The 23,132-nt window shown below is 34.7% G+C and overlaps 1 protein-coding gene across 2 annotated transcripts in view; it reads left to right on the top strand.

Moving 5' to 3' along the window:
* The window catches only part of Rab18 (RAB18, member RAS oncogene family), a 39,558-nt gene extending 26,258 nt beyond the window's left edge, over positions 1-13,300 (top strand). For both annotated transcript variants that reach the window (XM_027928581.3, XM_071599944.1), the window contains 3 exons: positions 7,640-7,758; positions 7,833-7,899; positions 11,328-13,300. In XM_027928581.3, coding sequence (XP_027784382.1) covers positions 7,640-7,758; positions 7,833-7,899; positions 11,328-11,503 — 362 coding nt within the window. In that variant the 3' untranslated portion in view covers positions 11,504-13,300. The remainder of the gene's footprint in view (positions 1-7,639; positions 7,759-7,832; positions 7,900-11,327) is intronic.
* The last annotated feature ends 9,832 nt before the right edge of the window (positions 13,301-23,132 follow it).

Below are 23,132 nucleotides of genomic sequence, written 5' to 3'. Positions count from 1 at the left end.
AAAATTAGACCATCACTAGTAGAAGGGAGGAGGATACATAAATGCCACGACACCAAGCCAATTGACGGCTCCTTAGGAAAAATTGCATCACTGGTGACACATCAGCAAAGATAAGCCAGCACTACCATAATTTGCTGCATCAACAGATAGATCACAATGCATACAAGTGATACATAGTCCAGGCAAGTTCTGCAAGCAGTTCAAAGCAGAGGAATCTATCAATATGTCCATTTCCTCCCAAAATAAATCGACTCCTTGAATGAGCATTACTTGTTGAGTTATTATTCATTGATGCATCAGTTTATAGTTTGCTGTGATAACTATCGATGAAACTGTAGTTTGGTTTCAACTTTGTCTTCACTGGCACTGGGATGAAGATAGGAATTTTGACAATGATGCTAAAAAAAATTATTTAACATTCCAACAGGTACTAAGAAAACAATTTTTTGAACAATTTACATTATCCTGAACAGAATTATTAAATATAATGAAAAGGAAAGGTGAAAGTAAGCAAACAGATCTGTTAACCTGCTTATTTGTACACATATTAAAACAATCCTCAACAGCTGTTTACCCAATTTAAATTAAACCATTTAAATCATGTGAATAAAAAAATAATTCGGATCCATTTATTCATGAGCGCTCCTCATATATGATATATGGACATACACACATACAGACATACAACACAAAACAGAAGTGTGCATACATAACATCCAACACATAAGACAATAGTAAAGGCCTTGTAGCTTTACACAGGTGAAATCTCCATTGCAATGTTTAAAAACTCCACAGTCAAAAAATAAAACTGATCAGAAAAACATTAACCTAGGTCTGTATGAGCTCAAAAATAAAATAGAACTTTATGATGTGGGAAAAAGCAAATAATAAAATAGATATTGAAAAAAGCATCCTGGTTAATCACTGTCGCAGATGTAAGAATAGCCAAGCTGGAGCTCTGGATATCAGCTATTATGGATTTGAGTCAAATCATCTTCTTTTTTGGTCTGTAGAAATTGTTTTGGTTATTCTCTCTGGAATCCAAATCGGCTGCTGTTCTCCCTGTGGAAACACACAAACAGAACCCCGACTCCAGACAATCACTGGGTCAGGACCTTTCCATTGTCCTGTTAGAATATCCTTCCTAAGTACCTTAGGCTTATGTACATTTTTTGTGTACAAATGTCTTTCCGCAGCACTAAGCCCTGATGAATCCAAATTTAAAAAGTTTAGAGTAAAAAGGGTTATTTTAAGTTTATCTTTGGGGGATATATACCCCTTTCCAATTCCCTCCTTTTGTTTTAATAAGTACATTTTAATAGTTTGATGAGCTCTTTCAACTATGCCTTGTCCCTGTGGATTGTATGGAATTCTGTTATGTGAGTAATGCCAAATGATGAGCAAAATTGTTTAAAAGAGGTAGAAGTATAACCAGGACCATTATCTGTTTTTAACTGTTTTGGAACACCCACAGTGGCAAAATTTTGTAAGCAATGAGCTATAACATCTTTAGTTTTTTCTCCAGCATGAAGGGAGCCCATCAAAAGTCCGGAAGAAGTATCAACTGTAACATGCAAATATTTTAATTTTCCAAATTCTGGCAAGTGTGTGACGTCCATCTGCCAAATATGGTTAGGTATCAGTCCTCTAGGATTGACTCCAAGATTAACTTGTGGTAAAAAAGGTCACACAATTTTGACATTGTTTTATTATATGTCTGGCTTATTCCTTAGTTATTTTAAAATGCTTTTGTAAAGTATTAGCATTGACATGGAACCTTTTATGAAAATTTATAGCTTCTTCTATTGTGGAGAAAATATGTATGTCATGTGAAGATTTATCTGCTAATTCATTGCCCAAACTAAGGGCTCCAGGCAATCCTGTGTGTGCCCTGATATGTCCTATAAAGAATGGATCTTTTCTGTCCCCGATTAGACTTTGTATAGTGGAAAACAAAGAGAAAACAGTAGAAGAAGGGGAAATCCTACCAGCATCTTCAAGGGATACTATAGCATTAACTATATACTGACTATCAGAAAATAAATTAAATACAGAATTTTTAAACATCACAAAAGCTTGTAATACTGCATTAAGCTCTACCTTTTGAGCTGATTGTTTGGGTACTAAAAATGTAAAAGTTTGATCAGGGGTAACTACTGCTGCTGTACCATTATTTGACCCATCAGTGAATATATTTGGAGCATTCATGATAGGGGTTTTTCTTGTCATTTTTGGAAAAACTACAGGATGCTTAGACCAAAAAGACATCAAAGGATTAGATGGTAAGTGATTATCAAATGAAACATTAGATTTACACATGATTATTGCCCAAGTATTTAACTCATTAGCTAACTCATCAATTTGATCCATAGTATATGGAGTAATAATTTTATTGGGAGAAATCCCAAACACTCCCTTTGCTGCTCTTATTCCTTTGAGTATTAGTTGTCCTACAGCCTCAGGATACCTAGTAAGAATAGTGTTAGGAGAATAAGATAAATGTATCCACAATAATGGACCTTGTTGCCAAAATACTCCTGTAGGAATATTTTTTGTTGGTAGTACAATAAATAATAAAGGCAAACATATCAATTCTACCCAATGCATATTTTCCATATATGTTTCAATGATTTTTAATGCCTTTCTTGCTTCAGGCGTTAACATGCCGGGTGAATTTGGATCTGATGGACCTTCAAATAAAGGTCCTAGCACTCCTGTTGGTATGCCTAGATAAGGCCTTATCAATTTATGTCTCCCAATAACTTTTGAAAGTCGTTAAGTGATTTGAGTTGATCTGCTCGTATTTGAATTTTTGTTGGACGGACCATGGTTGAGGATAATAGAACTCCTAAATAATTAATTGGGAGATTTAATTGTACTTTATCTATTGCTATCATCCATATAGTGAAATATTTGTAGTTCAGGATTTTGATTTCTAAGTGGCTGGATTGCTTTGTTAACATAAATTTGACACATAGTTGGACTACTAGCCATCCCTTGAGGGAGTACTTTCCATTCATATCTCTGATCAGGACCTTCATGATTTGGTGCAGGGATAGTAAATGCAAAACGTGGACTATCCTCAGGATGAATTGGAATTGAAAAAAAACAATCTTTAATATCTATAGCTAAAACATACCACGTTTTTGGTAAAGCAGACCATTGGGGAATCCCTGACTGAGCAGGTCCCATAATAACCATCTCATTATTAATGGCTCTTAAATCTTGCAATAATCTCCATTTACCAGATTTCTTTTTAATGACAAAAATGGGAGTATTATGGGGAGATACGGAAGGTTGTATATGTCCCTCCACTAATTGTTGTTTGACCAGGTCATGGGCTACTTGTATCTTCTCTTTAGTCAGGGGCCACTGAGGAACCCACACTGGTCTTTCTGATTTCCAAGTAATTTTGATTGTCTCAGTGGCCCTTTCTGAAAACCCAATCCATGTCTATTTATTCCTTGATGTATTTGAATTGGTGCTGTCATACCTTGTTCTTGTTCTCTTAATCTTTGTTCTTTCCTAAAGCCTTGTCTAGCCCTAGTAGTGGGCGCGTTAGGATTGATGTTATTTGTGAATGTCAAACCTAATTGATCTAGGACATCTCATCCCCATAAATTTATAGGAAGATGATCCAATACATAGGGCTGTATAGTTTCTTCACATCTTCAGGATCCTTCCAATCTAATACCATTGCACTTCTATGGGGATTAGTTGCCACTCCTAGGCCTCGAAGCGTTTGAGTGTCTTGTTGTAATGGCCAATGTTTTGGCCATCCTTGACGAGATATGATGCTAAGGTCAGCACTTGTGTCCAGTAGCCCATTAAATTCATGTCCTTGAATATTTAGTTTTAGCATTGGGCGAGAATCTAAATTTAAAGACAGCATAGCCCAATCCACACCTGTGGAGCTTAATCCCCTGGAACCTCTTTCTACAGAACGACTGGAAAATTTATCATGCAGGCTGGGTATTATTAATAACTGTGCTATTCTATCTCCTGGTGAAATTACTGATATACCTCTTGGAGAACTAGCTATAATTTTTATTTCACCTTCATAATCGGGATCAATTACCCCAGGACTTATCATAAGTCCTTTTAGTGTAGAAGAACTGCGTCCCAATAATAAGCCTACTGTTCCTTGGGGAAGAGGTCCTTTTACTCCTCCTGTGGGAATGAGTTGAACTCCCATCTTTGGAGTTAGTACTGCTCTGGCAGAGGCGCAGATGTCCAACCCTGCGTTCCCTCTAGTTTGTCTGATGAGGGATTTAATGGATAATGTGTCCTGGGCACTACCCTGATGGTGTTGCTGGGTTCCTCCATTGTCCCGTATATTTGTGGTTGTGGGCCCTGGAGCATGCTCACAGTGAAGAGTGCCTGCGGGCCATAGGTTGTTACAGCCTCCTTTAATTGCTTCACTGTTTTGAAATCTAAAGCACGGTGAATTTGTTGCCCTCCTGCCTGCTCAAGTACAAGGCATGCTAATCTTTGGGGTCCTGCCTCAGGATTCCATCCATCAACCACGGGAGTTGAGGGCCACTCAGCTGTAGATGGAGCTGTTGGTTGAATTACGCCCTCTGGTGATAGAACGGAGTTAGTAGCAGCCTCCTGTTGTAGCTACCCCCCTGATGGTTGTTTGTCCTTCAAGCTTTCTTCCTTTAAATTTTCCTCTGTCTGACTAGCTCAAGAGACCTTCTCTTTTGTTTGACCTAACATGTTTTCTACCATAGTCTGGACCACTAACAATTTACTTAACAGTCTTTCGGTTTGTTTTTTTACTAATTTCTAATCTACTATAAAGGTAACGCAACCCAATAAGATAACATAAAACAAAACCGAAACAGAATGAAACAAAAACAGAACAAAAAATCGTTGTATCAATTTTCTCTTTCTCAGGGCCGAACAACTTCAAACCGTGAGCCAACCATTTTTCCCAGTTTGCCTGAGAAAGTTCTAATGATAGGCAGCTTGAAACAAAAACAAAATAAATCAAAACAATAACACATTGTTTTTTGAAATGGTCACCCATTCTCTCGCCTTCCCTCAGGGGCAAGCAATTTTACTCACCTCCAAGTTTCAGGCGTTCCCCGCACTGGCCACCAATTGCCACAGTCTGGCTGGGCACAAAATCACAAGCCACTCAAGCAGGAACAAACTTTATTTTTGAAACTGCCACCAATGCCCTGTATGCTCCCAAGGGACCCAGGCTGCGTTCTCCCTCTCCAGGACCCCAACAGGAAGTCCCTCCTCCAGAATTCCCTCCTACTGCAATTCCCCAACCAATGGGAACTCTCCAGGAGTCCCTAGCAGGCCGAGGTGAACAGCAGGAATCTAATATCCATAAGAATGCAGATCTTAACATAATCATATCATCTCAATGGCTTGCTGGTGTCACTTTTCAACCAAAAATGCCATGCATCATATTACTTGGCTGTGGCTCTTAGCAAGTGTAAAAGCCTTTCTTTTTCTCTACATCATTCCCAGCATTTATTATTTTTATTTTCTTGATAACTGCCATTCTGACTGGTGTGAGATGAAATGTCAGTTTTGATTTGTATTTCCCTAAAAAATAATTATGTTGAACATTTTTTCATGTATTTATTGACTATTTGTATTTCTTCTTTAGAGAAGTGTCTATTTGATTCATTTGTCCATTTATTAATTGGGTTTTTTTTTGGTGTAAAGTTTTTTTTAGCTCTTTAAATATCATAGATATTAATCCTCTGTCAGAAGAGTAGCTAGCAAACATTTTTCTCTCATTTTGTAGGTTATCCCTTCACATTCAATCCTTTGCTGTCCTGGAAGCTTTTAAATTTGATGCCATCTTGTTTATTAACTCCAGGCATTATTTCCTGAGCTTCAGGGATTCTGTTGAAAATGTATTTTCTATCCCTAAAAGTTGAGTGTTCACTCTACATTTTATTCTAGGAATTGCATAGTTTCTTGTCTAATTCTAAGGTCTTTGATCCATTTTGAGTTGATTTTTGTTCAGAGTGAGAGATAAGGGTCTGGTTTCATTCTTCTACATGTGGATAACATTGTCCCAGCACCATTTGTTAAAAAAGGCTGTCTTTTTTCCAATGTGTTTTTGGCACCTTTGTCAAGGATCAGATGTGTGTGTGTGTGTGTGTGTGTGTATTTGTCTTATAATTCTGTACCACTGATATATGTGTCTGATTTCATGCCAGTGCCATGCAGTTTTTTGTTACCATAGCTCTTGTAGTGTAGTTTGAAGTCAGGTAGTGTGATGTTTCCAGCAATCCTTTTTTGGCTTAAAATTCCATTGGCTATTCTGGATCTTTTATTCTTCCAAATGACTGTTTTTTCTAGTTCTGTGAAGGATGTCATGTATTTTGATAGGGATTATATTAAATCTGTGTGTTGCTTTTGGTAGTATGGCCATTTTAACAATATTAATTCTGCCTATCCATTAATGTGGGAGGTCTTTGCATTCTCTGGGGTCTTCTTCAGTTTCTTTCTTCCGTGTACTATAGTTTTCATTGTAGAGGTCTTTCACCTCCTAGATTTATTCCTAGGTTCTTGGGTTTTTGTTGTTGTTGTTTGAGGCTATTGTGAATGGAGTTGTTTTCCAGATTTCTTTCTCAGCAAATTTGTTAGTATATAGGAAAGCTATTGATTTTTGTATATTGAGTTTGTAACTTGCTACTTTACCAAATTTGTTTATTAGCTCTAGCAATCTTTTGGTGGAATTTTTTTTTGTATCTTCTAGGTATAGTGATAATTTGACTTCTTCCTTTCCTATTTTTTAATCCCTTTTATTCCCTTCTCTTGCCTAATTGCTCTGGCTAGAATTTCTTGTACTAAATAAGAGTGTTGAGAGTTGATATCCTTGTCTTGTCCCAGATTTTAAAGGGAATGCTTTCAGTTTTTCCCCATTTACTATGAGTTTGGTTTTGGATTTTTTATATATAGCCTTTATGATGTTGAGGTAGGTTTCTTTTACCCCTAGTTTCTTCACTATTTTTATCATGAATGGGTGCTGAATTTTGTCAAAGGTCTTCTTTGCATGTATTGAGATTACTAAGTGATATTTGTTCTTAATTCTGTTAATGTAATTAGTTATATTTATTGATTTGTTTGTACTAAACCATCCTTGCTTGTCTGGATAAAACCAACTTGGTCATGGTATATAATCTTCTTAATATGTTATTGAACACAATTTGCTAATATTTTATTAAGTGTTTTTGTATCAAAGTTCATCAGGATATTAGTCTGTAATTTTCTTTCCTTGATGTGTTCTTATCTGGGTTTGGTATGACTGTGATACTGGCTTCATGGAATAATTTGGAAGAATTGGCATTAATTCTTCTTCAAAGGTTTGGCAGAATTCAGCTGAGAATCTTTCTGGTCTTGAGCTTTTCTTTGTTGAAAGGCTTTTTATTACTGCTTGTATCTCATTACATGTTATTGGACTATTTAGTTTCTCTATGTCCTCTTGATTTATATTTTAACACGTATTTTTCCATATAAATCAGTATATACTAGACACTCATTAGGCGTATCAAAAAACAGATTAGCCTATATAGTAAAGTCAGCTTCTAGCTACATATCAGAATTATGTCATTGCCTCTTATTTTTAATGCTCATTTAATAAATGATTCTGCTTGTATTTCAGTTTATGATGTCACAAGAAGAGACACCTTTGTTAAATTGGATAATTGGTTAAATGAATTGGAAACATACTGTACAAGAAATGACATAGTAAACATGCTAGTTGGAAATAAAATTGATAAGGTAAGAAGGTAGATACTTAGAAATTTGGTTCAACATTTTGGCAGCTTTTCTTAATTATAGCATTTATTTTTTAGGAAAATCGTGAAGTTGATAGAAATGAAGGCCTGAAATTCGCACGAAAGCATTCCATGTTATTTATCGGTAAGTATATGAGTGAATATCTATCTTTTCATTAATGATGAACTTTAAAGTGGGGATTTTGCTAAATTTATTTGTTTATGAACCACAAAATATATTTCTTTAGTTTATAGTTGCTCTTGTGCTACAAAAATCTTCCAATAGAATGAGATTCTTTCTTTCTATAAAATTAAATAGGATCATGTTATGTGAAATCATATGGAACACAATTGAATCATTTCTCTAAAGACCTAATGGCATTCAGTTCAGCCTGGCACCTACTGTTAAAGTTGTGTCTTCCTGGTCCATGTGCTGGCAGTATAATATCAGCACCACTTGGGAGCTTGTTAGAAATGCTTCATCTCAGGTGCTGCCCCAGATTTTTGGATTAGAATCTGCATTTTAATGAATTTTTATTTTAACAAGATTTTTAGATGGTTCATATGCATATTAATATTTGAGGAACATAGTAGAGCAGGGCTTGGCTAACTATAGGATGGGCCAAATCTGGCTCTCCCATTTATAATAAATACAGCCATGCCCTTTCATTTACATATTGTTTATGACAGTTTTATGCTACATGGCAGAGTTTAGTAGTTACCCCAGAGGTGGATAGACCATAAACCATAAAATATTCACTATCTGTACCCTTACACATAAAGTTTACCAACCCCTCATCTTAAAAACAGCTTAACTATATCAGAATTACCTAGGGAGCTTTTTAAAATTGCAAGTCCCTGTCCCTTATCACAAAACCAGAGGCATTTTATTTGAAGTACTTAAGGTGATTGCATTGTGAAAGCAGTTTTAGGAACTACTGATTTGGTTATCCCATGGTGTTAGAAATTACTAGGAATTTTCAAGTGGAATTTGAGGAACAACATACATGGATAGAAGCAGGGTATAAGGTTTTTTGAGAAAAAAATGAGTACTACCTTTACTCCTTACTTGCTATATATCCCTCATGCATTAGTTTATTTAGTATTTTTAAACATGGAGGATATAACAATGAACAAAACAGACCAACTCACTGCCCTCGTGGAGTGTACGTTCTGGTAGGGAAAACAGATTTAAATAAATAAGCAGTACGATGAAGCAAAGAAAACATGGTTTGTGTGGATAGAAAGACTAGGGTGGGGATCAAGTAGTAAAACTTTTTTGAGGTATTGCCGTTTGAGTAGAAATTCATCATGTGAGTTTTAGAGGTGATTCAACTCCAGCTAAGAGCGGATATTTCCTGAGGTCAGAATCAGTTGAATGTGTTTAAGGAATAGGAAGAAAGCTTGTGGGATGGAACATAGCATGTGTTGGAAAGGAAGAAGACTGATGATGGTGAAAGATAAGGCTAAAAAGATCATGTTGGACCTCGTAGGATATGGTAAAGAGATTGATTTTATTGCAAGTGTGGTAGAAAACAGTGGAGTCTGATACTCTTTTTAAAATTCGTTTTTGTAGACCATAGGCTGTGAGAAGCAGAAGCAAGGGTCTTGTTCTGCTTTTACATTGGCCCAGGTAAATGAAGCTGGTAGCTTTGACCATAGCAACAGTGGGTGGTAGAAAGTTGGTAGTTCTGGGAAATACTTGGAAGTAACACTGACAGGATATGTAAATGGATTGGGTATGGAGGATAAGGAAAGAGAGCTGTCCAAGACAACTCCATGTTTTTGGCATGAGCACGTAGATGGATTATACTGCCATTAATTGGGATGTGGAGCAAAGACCAGGTTGGGGTAGAGAAGTGGGAGGTCAAGGATTTTGCTTAGATATAAGAACCAGTGGATGTGTTGGTCATTGGCATTTAGATTGCATTTAGGGTTTCCTGACTAGAGTGATCACTTCAAGAATATGGGCTTAAAAGATCTGAAGATTGAACCTTGGGGCACTCTTAACAATTAGAGGCTAGCAGAAAAAGGTGCTAGCAAGTAAGGTTGTAAATGACATAGCAGTAAGATAGGAAGATTACCAGGAATGTTCATTGTTTTGGAAGTGAAGTGAACATACTATTTAAAGAAAGAGTGATTAGCAGTATTAAATGCTGAAAGATTTCAAATAAAGATAGGATGTTAGATTTGACAATACAAAGGGCGTTGGTGGCTTTGAAAAGAATGGTTTCAATGGAGTGGTGTGGAACAAGAGCCTAGTTAGGGAATAGTAATCTCCTCTTTTCACATTTCAGTAACCCATGATCAACCTTGGTCTAAAATTATTAAATGTAAGATTTTAGAAATTAACAATTCCTAAGTTTCAAATAACTTTTTATCATAATATATTGTTATATTCGATTTTATTATTAATTGCTAATCTCTTACTCTGCCTCATTTATTAATTAAACTTTTATCATAGGTATGGACATATAGGAAAAAAACATAATATAATCAGGGATGTCTTGGTACTTACCCCCCTTGGATCAGGAAGGGCTGCTATCATTTGAAGAAAAGAATGCAAGATAAAAACGTGGAAGCTGCTTCTCTAGATAACTAGCTCAAACAATTTCCCAAGAGACTAGAGAAACTGAGTAGTTGCAAGAAGGATGTGTGGGTTATAGGGAAAATTCATGTGTGTATTTTTTTATGGCAAATAATTTGGCACACTTTAGAGATTAGTATGTTAGAGAAGAGGGAGAATATGATTCTTCACTACATGAGAAAGAATGGGGTTCCAGGTCTAGTGAAGGGGATTTAGGTAGGAACAAGTTTATCAGTTGTAATAGGACTGAAGGCAGTAAAAAAGATACAAATTCAGTTAGTTTGGAAATTTTTTTTTATTAGTGGAATGATGAGGTGGTTCTTGCCAGATAGTTTGTTTTTTCTCAATATAAAGCTAGATGATGAGGGGCTCAGGGCATGGCCCAGCATTAGAGTATACACTTAATATGCACAAAATTCTGAGTTCTTGGCGATATTATCAGCAGAGATAGAGGAGTAGTAAGAAAAAGGAATATAATTAGTCACCTGAAGACGGTGAAGGTAAGGTAAGTTTAGGAATCAATGCTGAGTGTCCACTTGACTTTCATGAGTATAAATAAAATGGGACCAGTATTCATGATTGTATGTCATTTTATTCTGCTACCTATCGCTGCTTGGTTGCATGCACAGAATCATCAGGATAATTGTTAAACTCGGGGCATAAATTTCTTTATTTTAAAATAGGAATAACATCTGCTTTGGGGATCATTTTAAGAGTTAACTGAAAAACTAAGGAAAAAACTTGGACATAATATTTGAGTAGGGCCTTACAAGTTATAATTCAGTCACAAAATCCTGGGCTTAAATGCTGTATCTTATGGATAAAATTTAAGTAGCTTAATTTTAGAGTTGAAATTCACTAAAACCTATGAGGAGAAATTGCTTATTCAACTGTCAATGTGTTGTAGGCTGATATATGAGTTTTCCAGAAAAATGTGGGAAAATGGACAGGAAGTATATATTATGACCTTTTTCCTTGAATTTCAGAGGCAAGTGCAAAAACCTGTGATGGTGTACAATGTGCCTTTGAAGAACTTGTTGAAAAGATAATTCAGACGCCTGGATTATGGGAAAGTGAGAACCAGAATAAAGGAGTCAAATTGTCACACATGGAAGAAAGCCATGGAGGAGGAGCCTGTGGTGGTTATTGTTCTGTGTTATAAACTCTGGGAAATTCCATCTCTTGCATATTTGATCAGATAGTGACATCTTTCTGTATATAAACTCTAACTGCTATTTTAGGCACCTTGCAGTTTGCACATAATTGTTTTGTATCATGGCAGTAAATATTTGCAAGAAATCCTCCTCATCGGCCCTCCCAGGTAAAATGTTATGGTACGCATGCACAGTTTGCAATCTACAGTTTTATATGTAACATAAAATAGGTGTACCTTTATGAGTACATTTGATTTTATGATTTACATTTATCATGTAATATTTTAAAACATCCATCTATCTAGTGTATGTCAATACAAGGTCTGCTGCTTTGTTTTGTTTTGGTTTTTTTGCTTAAATATTCCTGTCAATTACTGAACTACTTGGTATGTAGATAGAACTCCTAGAACCATGAGAGGTATACCGGTGTCATCAAACATGTTAAATTTCCTTTGAGGAATTACAGAGCATGATTTCACAGCTTTTCTAGGATGTTTGAGATTCTCTTTTAGTACTAAGCAAAATTCTCAGTACAGAATGTAGCCCAGCCAATTCATAATTAAATCTCTATTTGTTCTGATGATGCTTCTAAAATAGTACTGATGTGTTAAAGAAGTCTGGTATTACTTTCTAATTTACTTCATTGATTAGCTCAGTTGTTTTAACTGGACTTTTGATCCTCTGATATGTACATTGGATTCATAATCCTATGTGCAGTGCTTTTAGTTATGTCGCATTTGGCAGAATGGCAATAAGGTTTCCCTCACTGGGGTTTCAGAAGGACATAAATAGTGTGTTTATCATAACTCCTTTAATACTTACCACTTTTAAAACCATCTTTTTTTTTCCATAAATGTTGGTAGCATTTATGCAGGTACCTCCGTGTAGCTTGTGTAATTTTTATGACTATCTGTATCTTATGACCTCCAAAAATAGCCAATTGATATTCAAAACCTATTTCTGTACTTTAAGGAGTGGGAAAGGAAAAAAAAAACAAAACTAAATGACAATTTGAGAAGGGTATACCTGTGTGGGAAAATGCTATTGCAATGAATATCTTGATGATTTATTTTAACAAGTAACAAATAGCTTATTAAATCCAACTTTGTATACATTAATATCTTTTCTGCAGTATTCGGTTTTCTAACCTTCTGTTGTTGCAAATTGTATGTTTTTTCCTATCCATATGTTATTTAATTACATTGATCTCTGGTATTTTAAGCCCCCAAATAATTTGTCCTTTAAGGGTAGTCACTACAATACCCCTCAGTAAGATTCTGATATTAATTTCTTATCACTTTAATCTCTGTACAATTATAAATGAGATAAACATATTTGTGGACCTTTGCAGTATGTGTTAATGAATTTACTTCAAGTTGGGTTCTTTCTGAAATGTACATTCTCATGTGTGAAAACCTCATTTTCTACTTGGTTTACACTTGTTAGTCTACATTACATATGATTAAAGGTTTTATACATCCTGTACACTTCACTAAATATAAAATATTTACTTCTATAATGTTAGAAAAAGGTAGTTAATTGTGTACTTATGATTTGTTCATGTTACATTAAACTTTAGATTTGTGTATTTATGTAGTCTGAATTGACAAAACTTTTCTGTGTATTACTTTTTGCTCCTTGAGTGACATAATAATCTTTCTGTGCATTGGATTGTTGTCTTGATTTAGATAGAATTTGGATACATATGAGTCACTCATATATAACCTTAAAAATTAATTTTGTTTGATAGATTTATATTGTAATCTTTTGTAGTTTTTGAATAAATATAGCCTGCTTTCCCTAGATGCATTTGTGCAGGACGTATTATACATTTCCCTTTTACTCCCATTAGCTAAGGAACATTTGAATATAGTGCTATCAAATTCTCTAATTTATGTGGCTTTCATTTTACTATTTTGTGTTATACACATAGTGTTTTGTAGTGGAGGTTTTTTAAAGGAGATAGTTGTAATATCTAAAATCAGGCACCTGTACAACTTCAGGATTTTGTTAATTCCTTTCAGAATAATTTGAAGTAGTCTTAAAGATCTTTTTGCAGATGGTACAAAATAGAACGATTAAAATATAGTATTTTGAGTTCTAGGAGTACAAAAATAGACCTAAACAAATTAACTTTTCAATTTATGAGTAATAGTTAACATTTATTGAAAGCTTCCTTGGTGGTAAGTGCTGTTCTAATGCTGAATTGTTTTGGTAAACCTTACAGCAACTTTAAGAGATTGATATTCCTGTTATGTCTATTTTAATGAAGAAGATGATGGAACAGGCATATTAGATAACTTCCCAGAGGTCAAGATAGCTAATCAATGAGCAAGTTGGATTACAAGGCTTTTTCACTCCTGACCCCACTCTTAACCATTGCTCCTTGTATTATGGCTAGTTGCTAGCTTTTGTTTTAACACAGCCAACTTAAAGGAGTTTCCCTACTTTATCATTCTCTTTGGTTATAGGTGAAGTATTTCAAATTTATTGGCTATAGAACAAATCCTATTTATGTAATGCTACCCCATAAGTCATTTGAAGGTAATAGAGTAGATGGTCCCTCATCCCTGATTTAGTAAAGGTAAAATATTAGGGAGCTTATGGCCCCTTACCTCCGTATATGTAATTGGACATGAAAAAAACAATTAAGTTTAGAAACAGTCTTTTGCTTAAAAATCTGGGGTGGTTTTATTTCAAGCACTTAATTTCCAACTATAAACTCACACTTTATTGACATTTTTAGTTGAGTCTAGTGGAATAAGTCTTGATTTTGATGAATTGTAGTTTGCATACTCAAGACATACAAATAATTCTCTAAGTGTGAGATTGACCCCAAGCTCATAAAGCAGTTCTTATACCATTACTTATTTTACTTGTGGAACAGCACAGACTTACTTCATATCCATAGTATTTTTTAGGTACAGTTTAGGTGATTTTTTTCTGTGTTTTCCAAGTGACCTGGGACAACAATCCTATTGTATTACAGATTAAAGATTTCAGAATTCAAGCATTATATGTCTCTCTCACAGATTTTGCTAATAATACTTAAAAAGTTTTTCATCCATTAATTTTTCTAGTTAGATAGAGGGATAAAAACATGTAATCAGAGCCGGGTGTGGTGGCACACACCTGTAATCCCAGCGGTTTGGGAGGCTGAGGCAGGAAGATCATGAGTTCAAAGCCAGCCTCAGCAAAAGCAAGGCACTAAGCAACTCAGTGAGACCCTGTCTCTAAATAAAATACAAAATAGGGCTGGGGATGTGGCTCAGTGGCTGAGTGCCCTTGAATTCAATCCCCAGTACCAAACAAACAAAAAATACATGTAGTCAGTTTTCAGAAGACATTTTTCTGGTTCTGACTTCAACTCTTCTATGGATAGTCAACTATAGACTTTATCCCAGGTTTTGTATAGATGTTGGAAGAAGAGAATACTAGAAATAGACTGAGTCACATAGATGAAGTCAAAAACGTGGGAATAAGGACTGTAGAATTCCTCAGAAATCTTTGTGTTTTGTTTTAGTGGGAACATTAATCAGGTTGGAGGACAAAAAAGGTAGTTTCTTTGTGAGGTTTAAATTTTACTATTTTCATTGCTAGTTTATTGTTTCATATTTAAGAGTCAACAGTGTTTGTGTATAGAGTTTGCTTAGATGCCTCTTAGGTTAAGCTGCTTCATATATACATACATACACACTTGTGTGCACATACGCACATACATAATTTTTGATGTATGCATTTTAACAGTATGAATACCAGTTTTGCCTCTTTACCATCTCTTATATGTCTCTCTTTTTTAAGTTGATAAACAATAAATTATGTAGTTTTACTTGCATTTCTTTGATTACTGGTAAGGTTGACCCCTTGTAATATCTAATTGGATACTTGGATTACTTGAATTTCTTGTTTATGTGTGTTGTGGTTACCTATTAGCATCTACTTCCTTCTCTCACCAATACCACACAACTTGCTGTTTGAATAACCCCTCTTACATCCCTGAAAATAATCATGTATGTGGGTTGGGTGGCATTGTTACATGCTCATCTGTCTAGGTTGACTGGCCCAGTTACCTTTTTAAGCAATGTTCTCCTCCCCAGTAATAAATGGTTTAGGGATGGGTACCTGACCCTGATCAGACTATGGAGATGCAAGAAGATATTTGCTGAGGCTTCCTCGGATATTGAAAAGACACTTTCTTGGAGAAATCTATTCTGAGATGAGTAAATTTCTTTCTGCAGCTAGTTTTTCTAATAAGCTAACCATAAGCAATAACAAGAAAATAAGAAGGCATCTAAGTTGGAGCCCTGATGCAATCTGGAACCCATGGATGTGGAGTGAGATATATTTCTGGACTTTGACTTATGTGAGCCAGTAAATTTCTATTTTGTTTAAGCCAATTAGACATTGGTTTTTTCCCCAACAACTAAATGTATATTATATAAGTACATGTGTTTTTCTTATTGTTAGGAGTTCTATGTACATGAGGTTCAATTTGCTGGTGTATATATGCATTAGAAAGAAAAAAGTAAGTCTATTATTTTGAAAAGCCACTACTCTTAAGTACTATTGACATTTCAGTGATATTACTTTCATATATTTCTGTATGGATATGTACATAGAAAACTGTGAGTTGACTTCATACCTTGTTTTCAATGTACATATGCTACTTATGTCTTATGTTTTGTCATTTAGTTTCTGTGTCACTGTTTTAGTCAGCTTCTTTACCCCTGTGACTAAAGGACCTGAGCAGAACAACTGTGGAGGAGGAAAAGTTTATTTGAGGGCTCACAGTTTCAGAGGTCTTAGTGCATAGGAGGGCTGGCTCCATTCCTTGAGGCTTGAGGTGAGGCAGGACATCATGGCAAAAAGTGTGACTGAGGGAACTAGCTCACATGATGATCAGAAAGCAGCAAAGAGAGGTCTTGCCTTGCCGAATACAAATACATATCCCAAAGCCATCACCTAATTCCCACCTCCTTCCAATCACACCCTACCATTTCAGTTACCACTCAGTTAAACCCTGTGAGGGGATTAATTTACTGATTGGGTTAAGACTCTAACAACCCAATCATTTCTCCTCTGAACCTTCTTGCATTGTCTCACAGTGAGCTTCTGGGGAACACCTCACACCCAAATCATAACAGTCACCCAAGCATTCCCTGTCACCGCTCTCCTTGCCAAGGTATCAGTTTCAGATCATGGCATATGTGCCCTCTTTGTATTTTCCATGCCTCTAAATCATGCATATATGTATATACATACATAGCTTTATTTTTATATAGTTACAATTTGCTTATATTTAAAGAACATGTTTTACAGAAATGAGATCATCTGTATATTCATCTCTGCATGTTATTCTTTCTAACAATAGATTATGAAAATGCCTATAAGCCAGTTTATTATGTACATGTAACATTCATTTTGATGGTTGTACAGTATTAATATCCCATGGTATAGACCTACCACAGTTTATTCAACTATCCCTCTGGTAAGGATTATTATTGTATTTCCATTTTTTTCTGCCACCACAGATATCACTACAGTAAATATTCTTGTACACATATCTTTTTAGATCTAAGTGTTAGATTCATGGATTTAAGAAAGCATGTTGTTTTAAATTTTTCATGTATTTTGCTGATAACTTTTCAAAAATCTGTAACATTAATTTACATTCCCATGGCAATATGTGACATTGTTTTCCCTGCATTCCTCATCGGCCTCAAGAGATATTCTCATATTTTAATTTTTGCTATCTTGATATTTATAAGATACACTTTGTGAAGCACAGTGTTATTTTAGTTTGCATTTTCTAAAGAGTACTTTTTCACATTTGTAATCCATTTGTAGTTGCCTTTTTTAAAAAATTATTATTCATATCCTTTGACAGTTTTTCTGTTCAGTTTTTTGTGGTTTTTTAATCAGTTATGTGAGTTTTCTATATAGTACAGATATTAAATCTCATGTTTATCTTATAAGCATATTGTCCTAACCTGTGCCTGTTTTTTTAAAAATGTTTTTTGTCTTGTGTTTTCCCTATAATTTAAAATATTTATGTTTTATATCATTTGGATTCCCCCAACCCTTAGATTATACATACAGTCTCTTTAGCCATGTCTGAGATTTTTTTAATTCATATTTGTAGTAATTTGGAATTCATATTGGCATATAGCACAAGTTAAGGAGCCATCTCATTTTTTCCCATGTGGACAGTCAAGTTGTGTCAGTATTATACATTTTTCTCACTGAGCTGAAACACTACTTTTCTCTAGATGAGATTCCCATAACTGCATACTCTACTTTGTCCTTTTATTTTAAAGTCTCTTGTTGAAAAGTAATGTATTTTAGTTAATTGGTTTTCTTTAATCCTCTGTATTTTATTTTGCACTTTAAAAAATATTTTTAGAATGGCTCTGCAGGTCATTTACTGTCAGACTGCCATAGAGGCCTGAAAAAGCAGAGTTGTTAATGGTGAGTGTCCTTATAAAGTTTAGTCACTTGTAAGGCATTTTTTTTTTAACGTATTAAGCTTAAAGATTGCCTTTGTTCATTATTCCTATTGATGGGTCATTTTAAAAATATATTCATATGAAAGAGGTTTTTCCTAAAATGTATTATGGATACTGGTCTTGTTAATATGTATTGCATCATCTTCACCCATGACTTTTGTCTTGGAATTTGTTTGAAACATTGCATACTAAAAAGTTTTCAAAAACCAAAAGTGTAATGATTTTAATCAACTTTTAAAGATTAGCATTCAAATTGAAATCATCTGGTAGTCTGCATTTATTCTGAGAAAACTGATAATTAAATGTCAAAGACTTGCCATTAGGATATATGCACATTTTTGTATTATTCAGATTTTATACTGTTCTTCAATATTTTATAGTTTTCTTCACATAAGTCCTGTATCTTTTTTATAAAAGTTATTCCTAGGAATGTTTTCATCGGTGAATAGAACATAGATTTTTTTCATTTCAGAACCTGTGGAGTTGTCACTAATATAGAAAACCTATTGACTTCCAGGTTTATCCATCCACCTAATCAATTTCTTTAACTGTGTATTTGATTTATTTTTTTATATTAAAAATATATTCTTTGAATATTAATGTTAAGAAGTTATAAATTTTCAGCACTTTAATTTGAAAGCACATAATTTTTGCATTCCCAATTATAGTAATTAACTCCCAGTAGCACCCTAATCAGTACATTCATATTCGTATTTAAGAGGGATTGTAAATACTGATAATATGGTGAAAACAGAAAAAGTTTGTATTGGCACAGCTAAAATAATAGGTTTAATTTTAAAACATCAATATTTCATGTTTAATTACAAAAAAAAGTACCATTTCACCTTCAGACGTACTGAAGCTGAGACATCTCATTCTTGTGGATGTACAATGATCATGAGGTCATGAGATTCACTGTGGTATATTCAGATATGTATGTAGGAAAATTATGTCAAATTCTTTCTTTTCCTATCCCCCTCCCTCCCTTTCATTCCCCTTTGTCTAATCTACTGAACTTCTGTTCTCACCCTGCTCCTTATTATGGGTTAGCTTCCACATATCAGAGAAACATTTGACCTTTGTTTTGGGGGATTGGCTTATTTCACTTAGCACTATAGTCTCCAGCTCCACGGGTACTTTGAAGGTAGGGTTCCCTTAGTTTTCTAAGTAAAATAGAAAAAAAAAAACCTGGTAGTTTTTGAATGTTTATATATTAATACAGAGGAAATTGTAGGCATTTAAAAATTTAATATTTTGAAGCCAGTCTCTGACAAGCATTTGGAGGAAACATCCCCTGCAACTGATATGAAACTTAGCTTTGAATAGAAGTGACTCAGATGTGCAACTCCTAGGCCATTTTGGCCACAGTTTTCCTAGCTCTCTCCAAGGCCAACTCTTCCTAGATTTCCATATGTCAAACTCTCCCTAGGATAAGTCACTTTGATTTTCTTCTTACATGTCAGAGGGAGACTGAACCATTGTGTTTCTGTTGTCACCATGTTTGACTAGATCCAGAAGATTGGTAAGATTTCTTTTTCTATGTGCTGGAATATATAATTTTAAAAAATGAGTTTAAATGATGGTTTATTGCAAGTTTCTCAGAAGTCAGTGTAACATAATAGTGTGGACTTTTGGAATAAAATTGGGCTCATAGCCCAGCCCAGCTTGATTAATCTTTTTAACCTTTTGGATTTCAGTTTCTTCATAGTGAAAGGTGAGTGTAATAATGATCTCAAAAACATCACAGGCTTGTTGTGAGCATTAAATGCTTTAGAAAGCATAAAACATAGTGTGTGTCAATTAGAGGCTAATTATTAGTCTACCTTGGCTAATGGTCTTTCGGTCTTTTCAGCTTTTCTGTTCTGTCTTGAGTTCATTTTTATAATTCACATAGGGAAACAATACTTTTTTTTTTCTTGCTAGAATCAAATTTTTCCTGGAACAAAACTGGACATATTCCAGTTAAAAATAATTTTAAAATTATTTTTTCTACTGGGACTGATAATACACACCTATAATCCCAGCAACTAAGAAGGCTGAGGCAGGAGGATCATAAGTTCAAGGCCAGCCTTGGCAGATTAGTGAGACACTGTTTCAAAATTGAAAAATAAAAAAAGGGCTGGGAATGTATGCAGTCATAGAGTGCCCCTGAGTCCTATAACAATACCACACAAAAAGTTTTTCTTTTTTTCTGAGTAAGTTCCTTATTTGTTGTGTGTGTATGCATTTTATATATATATATATATATATATAGTGTGTGTGTGTGTGTGTGTGTGTGTTTTGGGTTTGTTTTGTTTTGGAAGCAGTTTATGGTCTTTTTGATTTTTTTTTTATCACTTTAGACAACAAGTCTTGAAAAGTGAACTGGAAATCAATCCGGAGTGATTTATAGAGATGGGAGTGGGTAATTGCAAATGAGGTACCTGTTGAGAATACTTAACAAGTTTCCTTCTTTGTGAAGACCTGAATGTTAACAACAGGTTTCCCCTGCAACTGCAGGACATCCAATGTCTCAGCACTCTGAAGTTAACACATATCAAAGGAGCTTGAAGCATTGAGCTTGCTATGTCACAAAATAGTATAGATCCCTGGTCACAAGACATTTATCACTTTTAGATTTGTGTTCCTTTAGCCATATTTTCGTCACTAGGAATTTTTTTTTTTTAATTTTTTATTGTTGGCTGTTCAAAACATTACATAGTTCTTGATATATCATATTTCACAATTTGATTCAAGTGGGTTATGAGCTCCCATTTTTACCCCATATACAGATTGCAGAATCACATCAGTTACACATCCATTGATTTACATATTGCCATACTAGTGTCTGTTGTATTCTGCTGCCTTTCCTATCCTCTACTATCACCCCTCCCCTCCCCTCCCCTCCCCTCTTCTCTCTCTGCCCCCTCTACTGACATTCGTTTGTCCCCCTTGTATTATTTTTCCCCTTCCCCTCACTTCCTCTTGTATGTACTTTTGTATAACTCTGAGGGTCTCCTTCCATTTCCATGCATTTTCCCTTCTCTCTCCCTTTCCCTCCCACCTCTCATCCCTGTTTAATGTTAATCTTCTTCTCATGCTCTTCGACCCTACTCTGTTCTTAGTTACTCTCCTTATATCAAAGAAGACATTTGGCATTTGTTTTTTAGGGATTGGCTAGCTTCACTTAGCATAATCTGCTCTAATGCCATCCATTTCCCTGTAAATTCTATGATTTTGTCATTTTTTAATGCAGAGTAATACTCCATTGTGTATAAATGCCACATTTTTTTTATCCATTCATCCATTGAAGGGCATCTAGGTTGGTTCCACAGTCTAGCTATTGTGAATTGTGCTGCTATGAACATCGATGTAGCAGTAGGAATTTTAAGCTAATTAAATATTTCCATGTGTCACACTCATACTTTTTTTTTTTTTTTTGGTATCAGGGATTGAACTCAGGGGCACTCAACTATTGAGCCACATCCCCAGCCCTTTTTTGTATTTCACTTAGACACAGGTCTCACTACATTGCTTATGGCTGGCTTTGAACTCATGATCATCCTGCCTCAGTCTCCTGAGCTGTTGGAGTTACAGATGTGTACCACAGTGCCTGGCTCATATCCTTTTTTTTTTTTTTTTTTTAAGGATAAGCAAACCACCAAAGTTTTCTCTAAAACAACAGTAATAAATTTTATCATACCATATAAGATCCATCATATCATGTATGTTTATAAACATGTCTGTGTACACTTATCTCTTGAACAGTTCACTCACTGTTCATTAACAGTCTCATGATTAAATCACTTATAAAATAGTTTCAGTATTATAATTCCATGGAACTACCAACCACAATCCTAATGAAATACAAAAATTTGTTTGCTTTCTTTTTGTCGTTAGGTGTTATCTCACTAGGGATACATAGTCAGATGTTCAAATTACTTGAATAAATTCTTTTTTCTGTGTGGTTTTATTATCAGTGTGATATAGTTGACTTTTTTCTGCTTGTAATCAGTTATAAGGTTATTTTTCATCCTTTAATCTTTTGAATAATTATTGATATGGTTAAAGTTAGATACTATATGAAAAGATCTATTAGGGAAGTCATGTTCCCATCCCTCTCTGTTCCTTGGAACTATAATACTGAAACCATTTTCTTAGTGATTTAATAATGCTACTGTTAATGAACAGTGAACTGTGCACATCGTTAACACTAGGTTCTGGTTTATTCTTCCTTTCTTCCTGTGTTTCTTTTTGCAAAAATGCAACTTCCTCACAGCCCACATTTTCACAGAAGGTAGCATTCTATATATACTCTTTTGAATCTTCCTTTTTTACTTTAGAATGTAACCCCAAAAGTCACTCTATAAATCATCATTTCATAGAGCTCTTCCTTATTGTATTATGACTGCACAAATTGTGCACTGCACAATAAACTGTCAGTTGTTCAGTTTATTTAAACAGTTACCTACAATATTTCTAATATTTTTAAAATTATAAATAATTCTACATTGAATAACTTATGTATTGTTCTGTATATACAGAGGATAGGTTCCTAAAGCAATTCTCAAAATCTTTTTTATTTTTTGGTGGTGCTGGGGATTAGAACCCAGGGCCTTATGCATACAAAGCACTCTGCCAACTGAGCTATATCCCCAGCCCCTCAAAATCTTTATTGAGGTTTATTTTACATAAAATGCACTCATTTAAGACATTTTATGAGTTTTAGTAAATATGTATACTTGTATAAACACTATCACAATCAAGATTATGACATTCCTATTATCAAAAAGTACATTATGTTTGGTTCTCTCTTCACTGACCAAGGCTTGTTTGGCAACCCCCAGGCAGATTGGCTGTTGTTGGCTATTGCCGACTACTGATTGTAGATTTTGTTTTTCTCCTCTTTAATCTATTTTTTCCATTTAGCATAAATCTATATAAATATCTTAGTATGTTTTTCAAAGACCTTGCTATTTCAATTTGTTCTTTTATTCAATTCCTTTAATATATTTTAGCACATTCTTGTAAAAGTTTAAGATGTGTGCTTAGGTATACCCTCCTAAGTCAAGAGTAGTCATTTGATTTTTAATTATTTCATTTTTATGTACTCGAAGCTATTCCTTTTATAGTTTCTGAAGTTCCCTTTTAC

The sequence above is a fragment of the Marmota flaviventris genome, chromosome 12, assembly GCF_047511675.1.
Source record: "Marmota flaviventris isolate mMarFla1 chromosome 12, mMarFla1.hap1, whole genome shotgun sequence".
NCBI classification, from domain to species: domain Eukaryota; kingdom Metazoa; phylum Chordata; class Mammalia; order Rodentia; family Sciuridae; genus Marmota; species Marmota flaviventris.
Note: the sequence above shows the minus strand (reverse complement) of the source record. Positions and strands in the feature narration are given on the sequence as shown.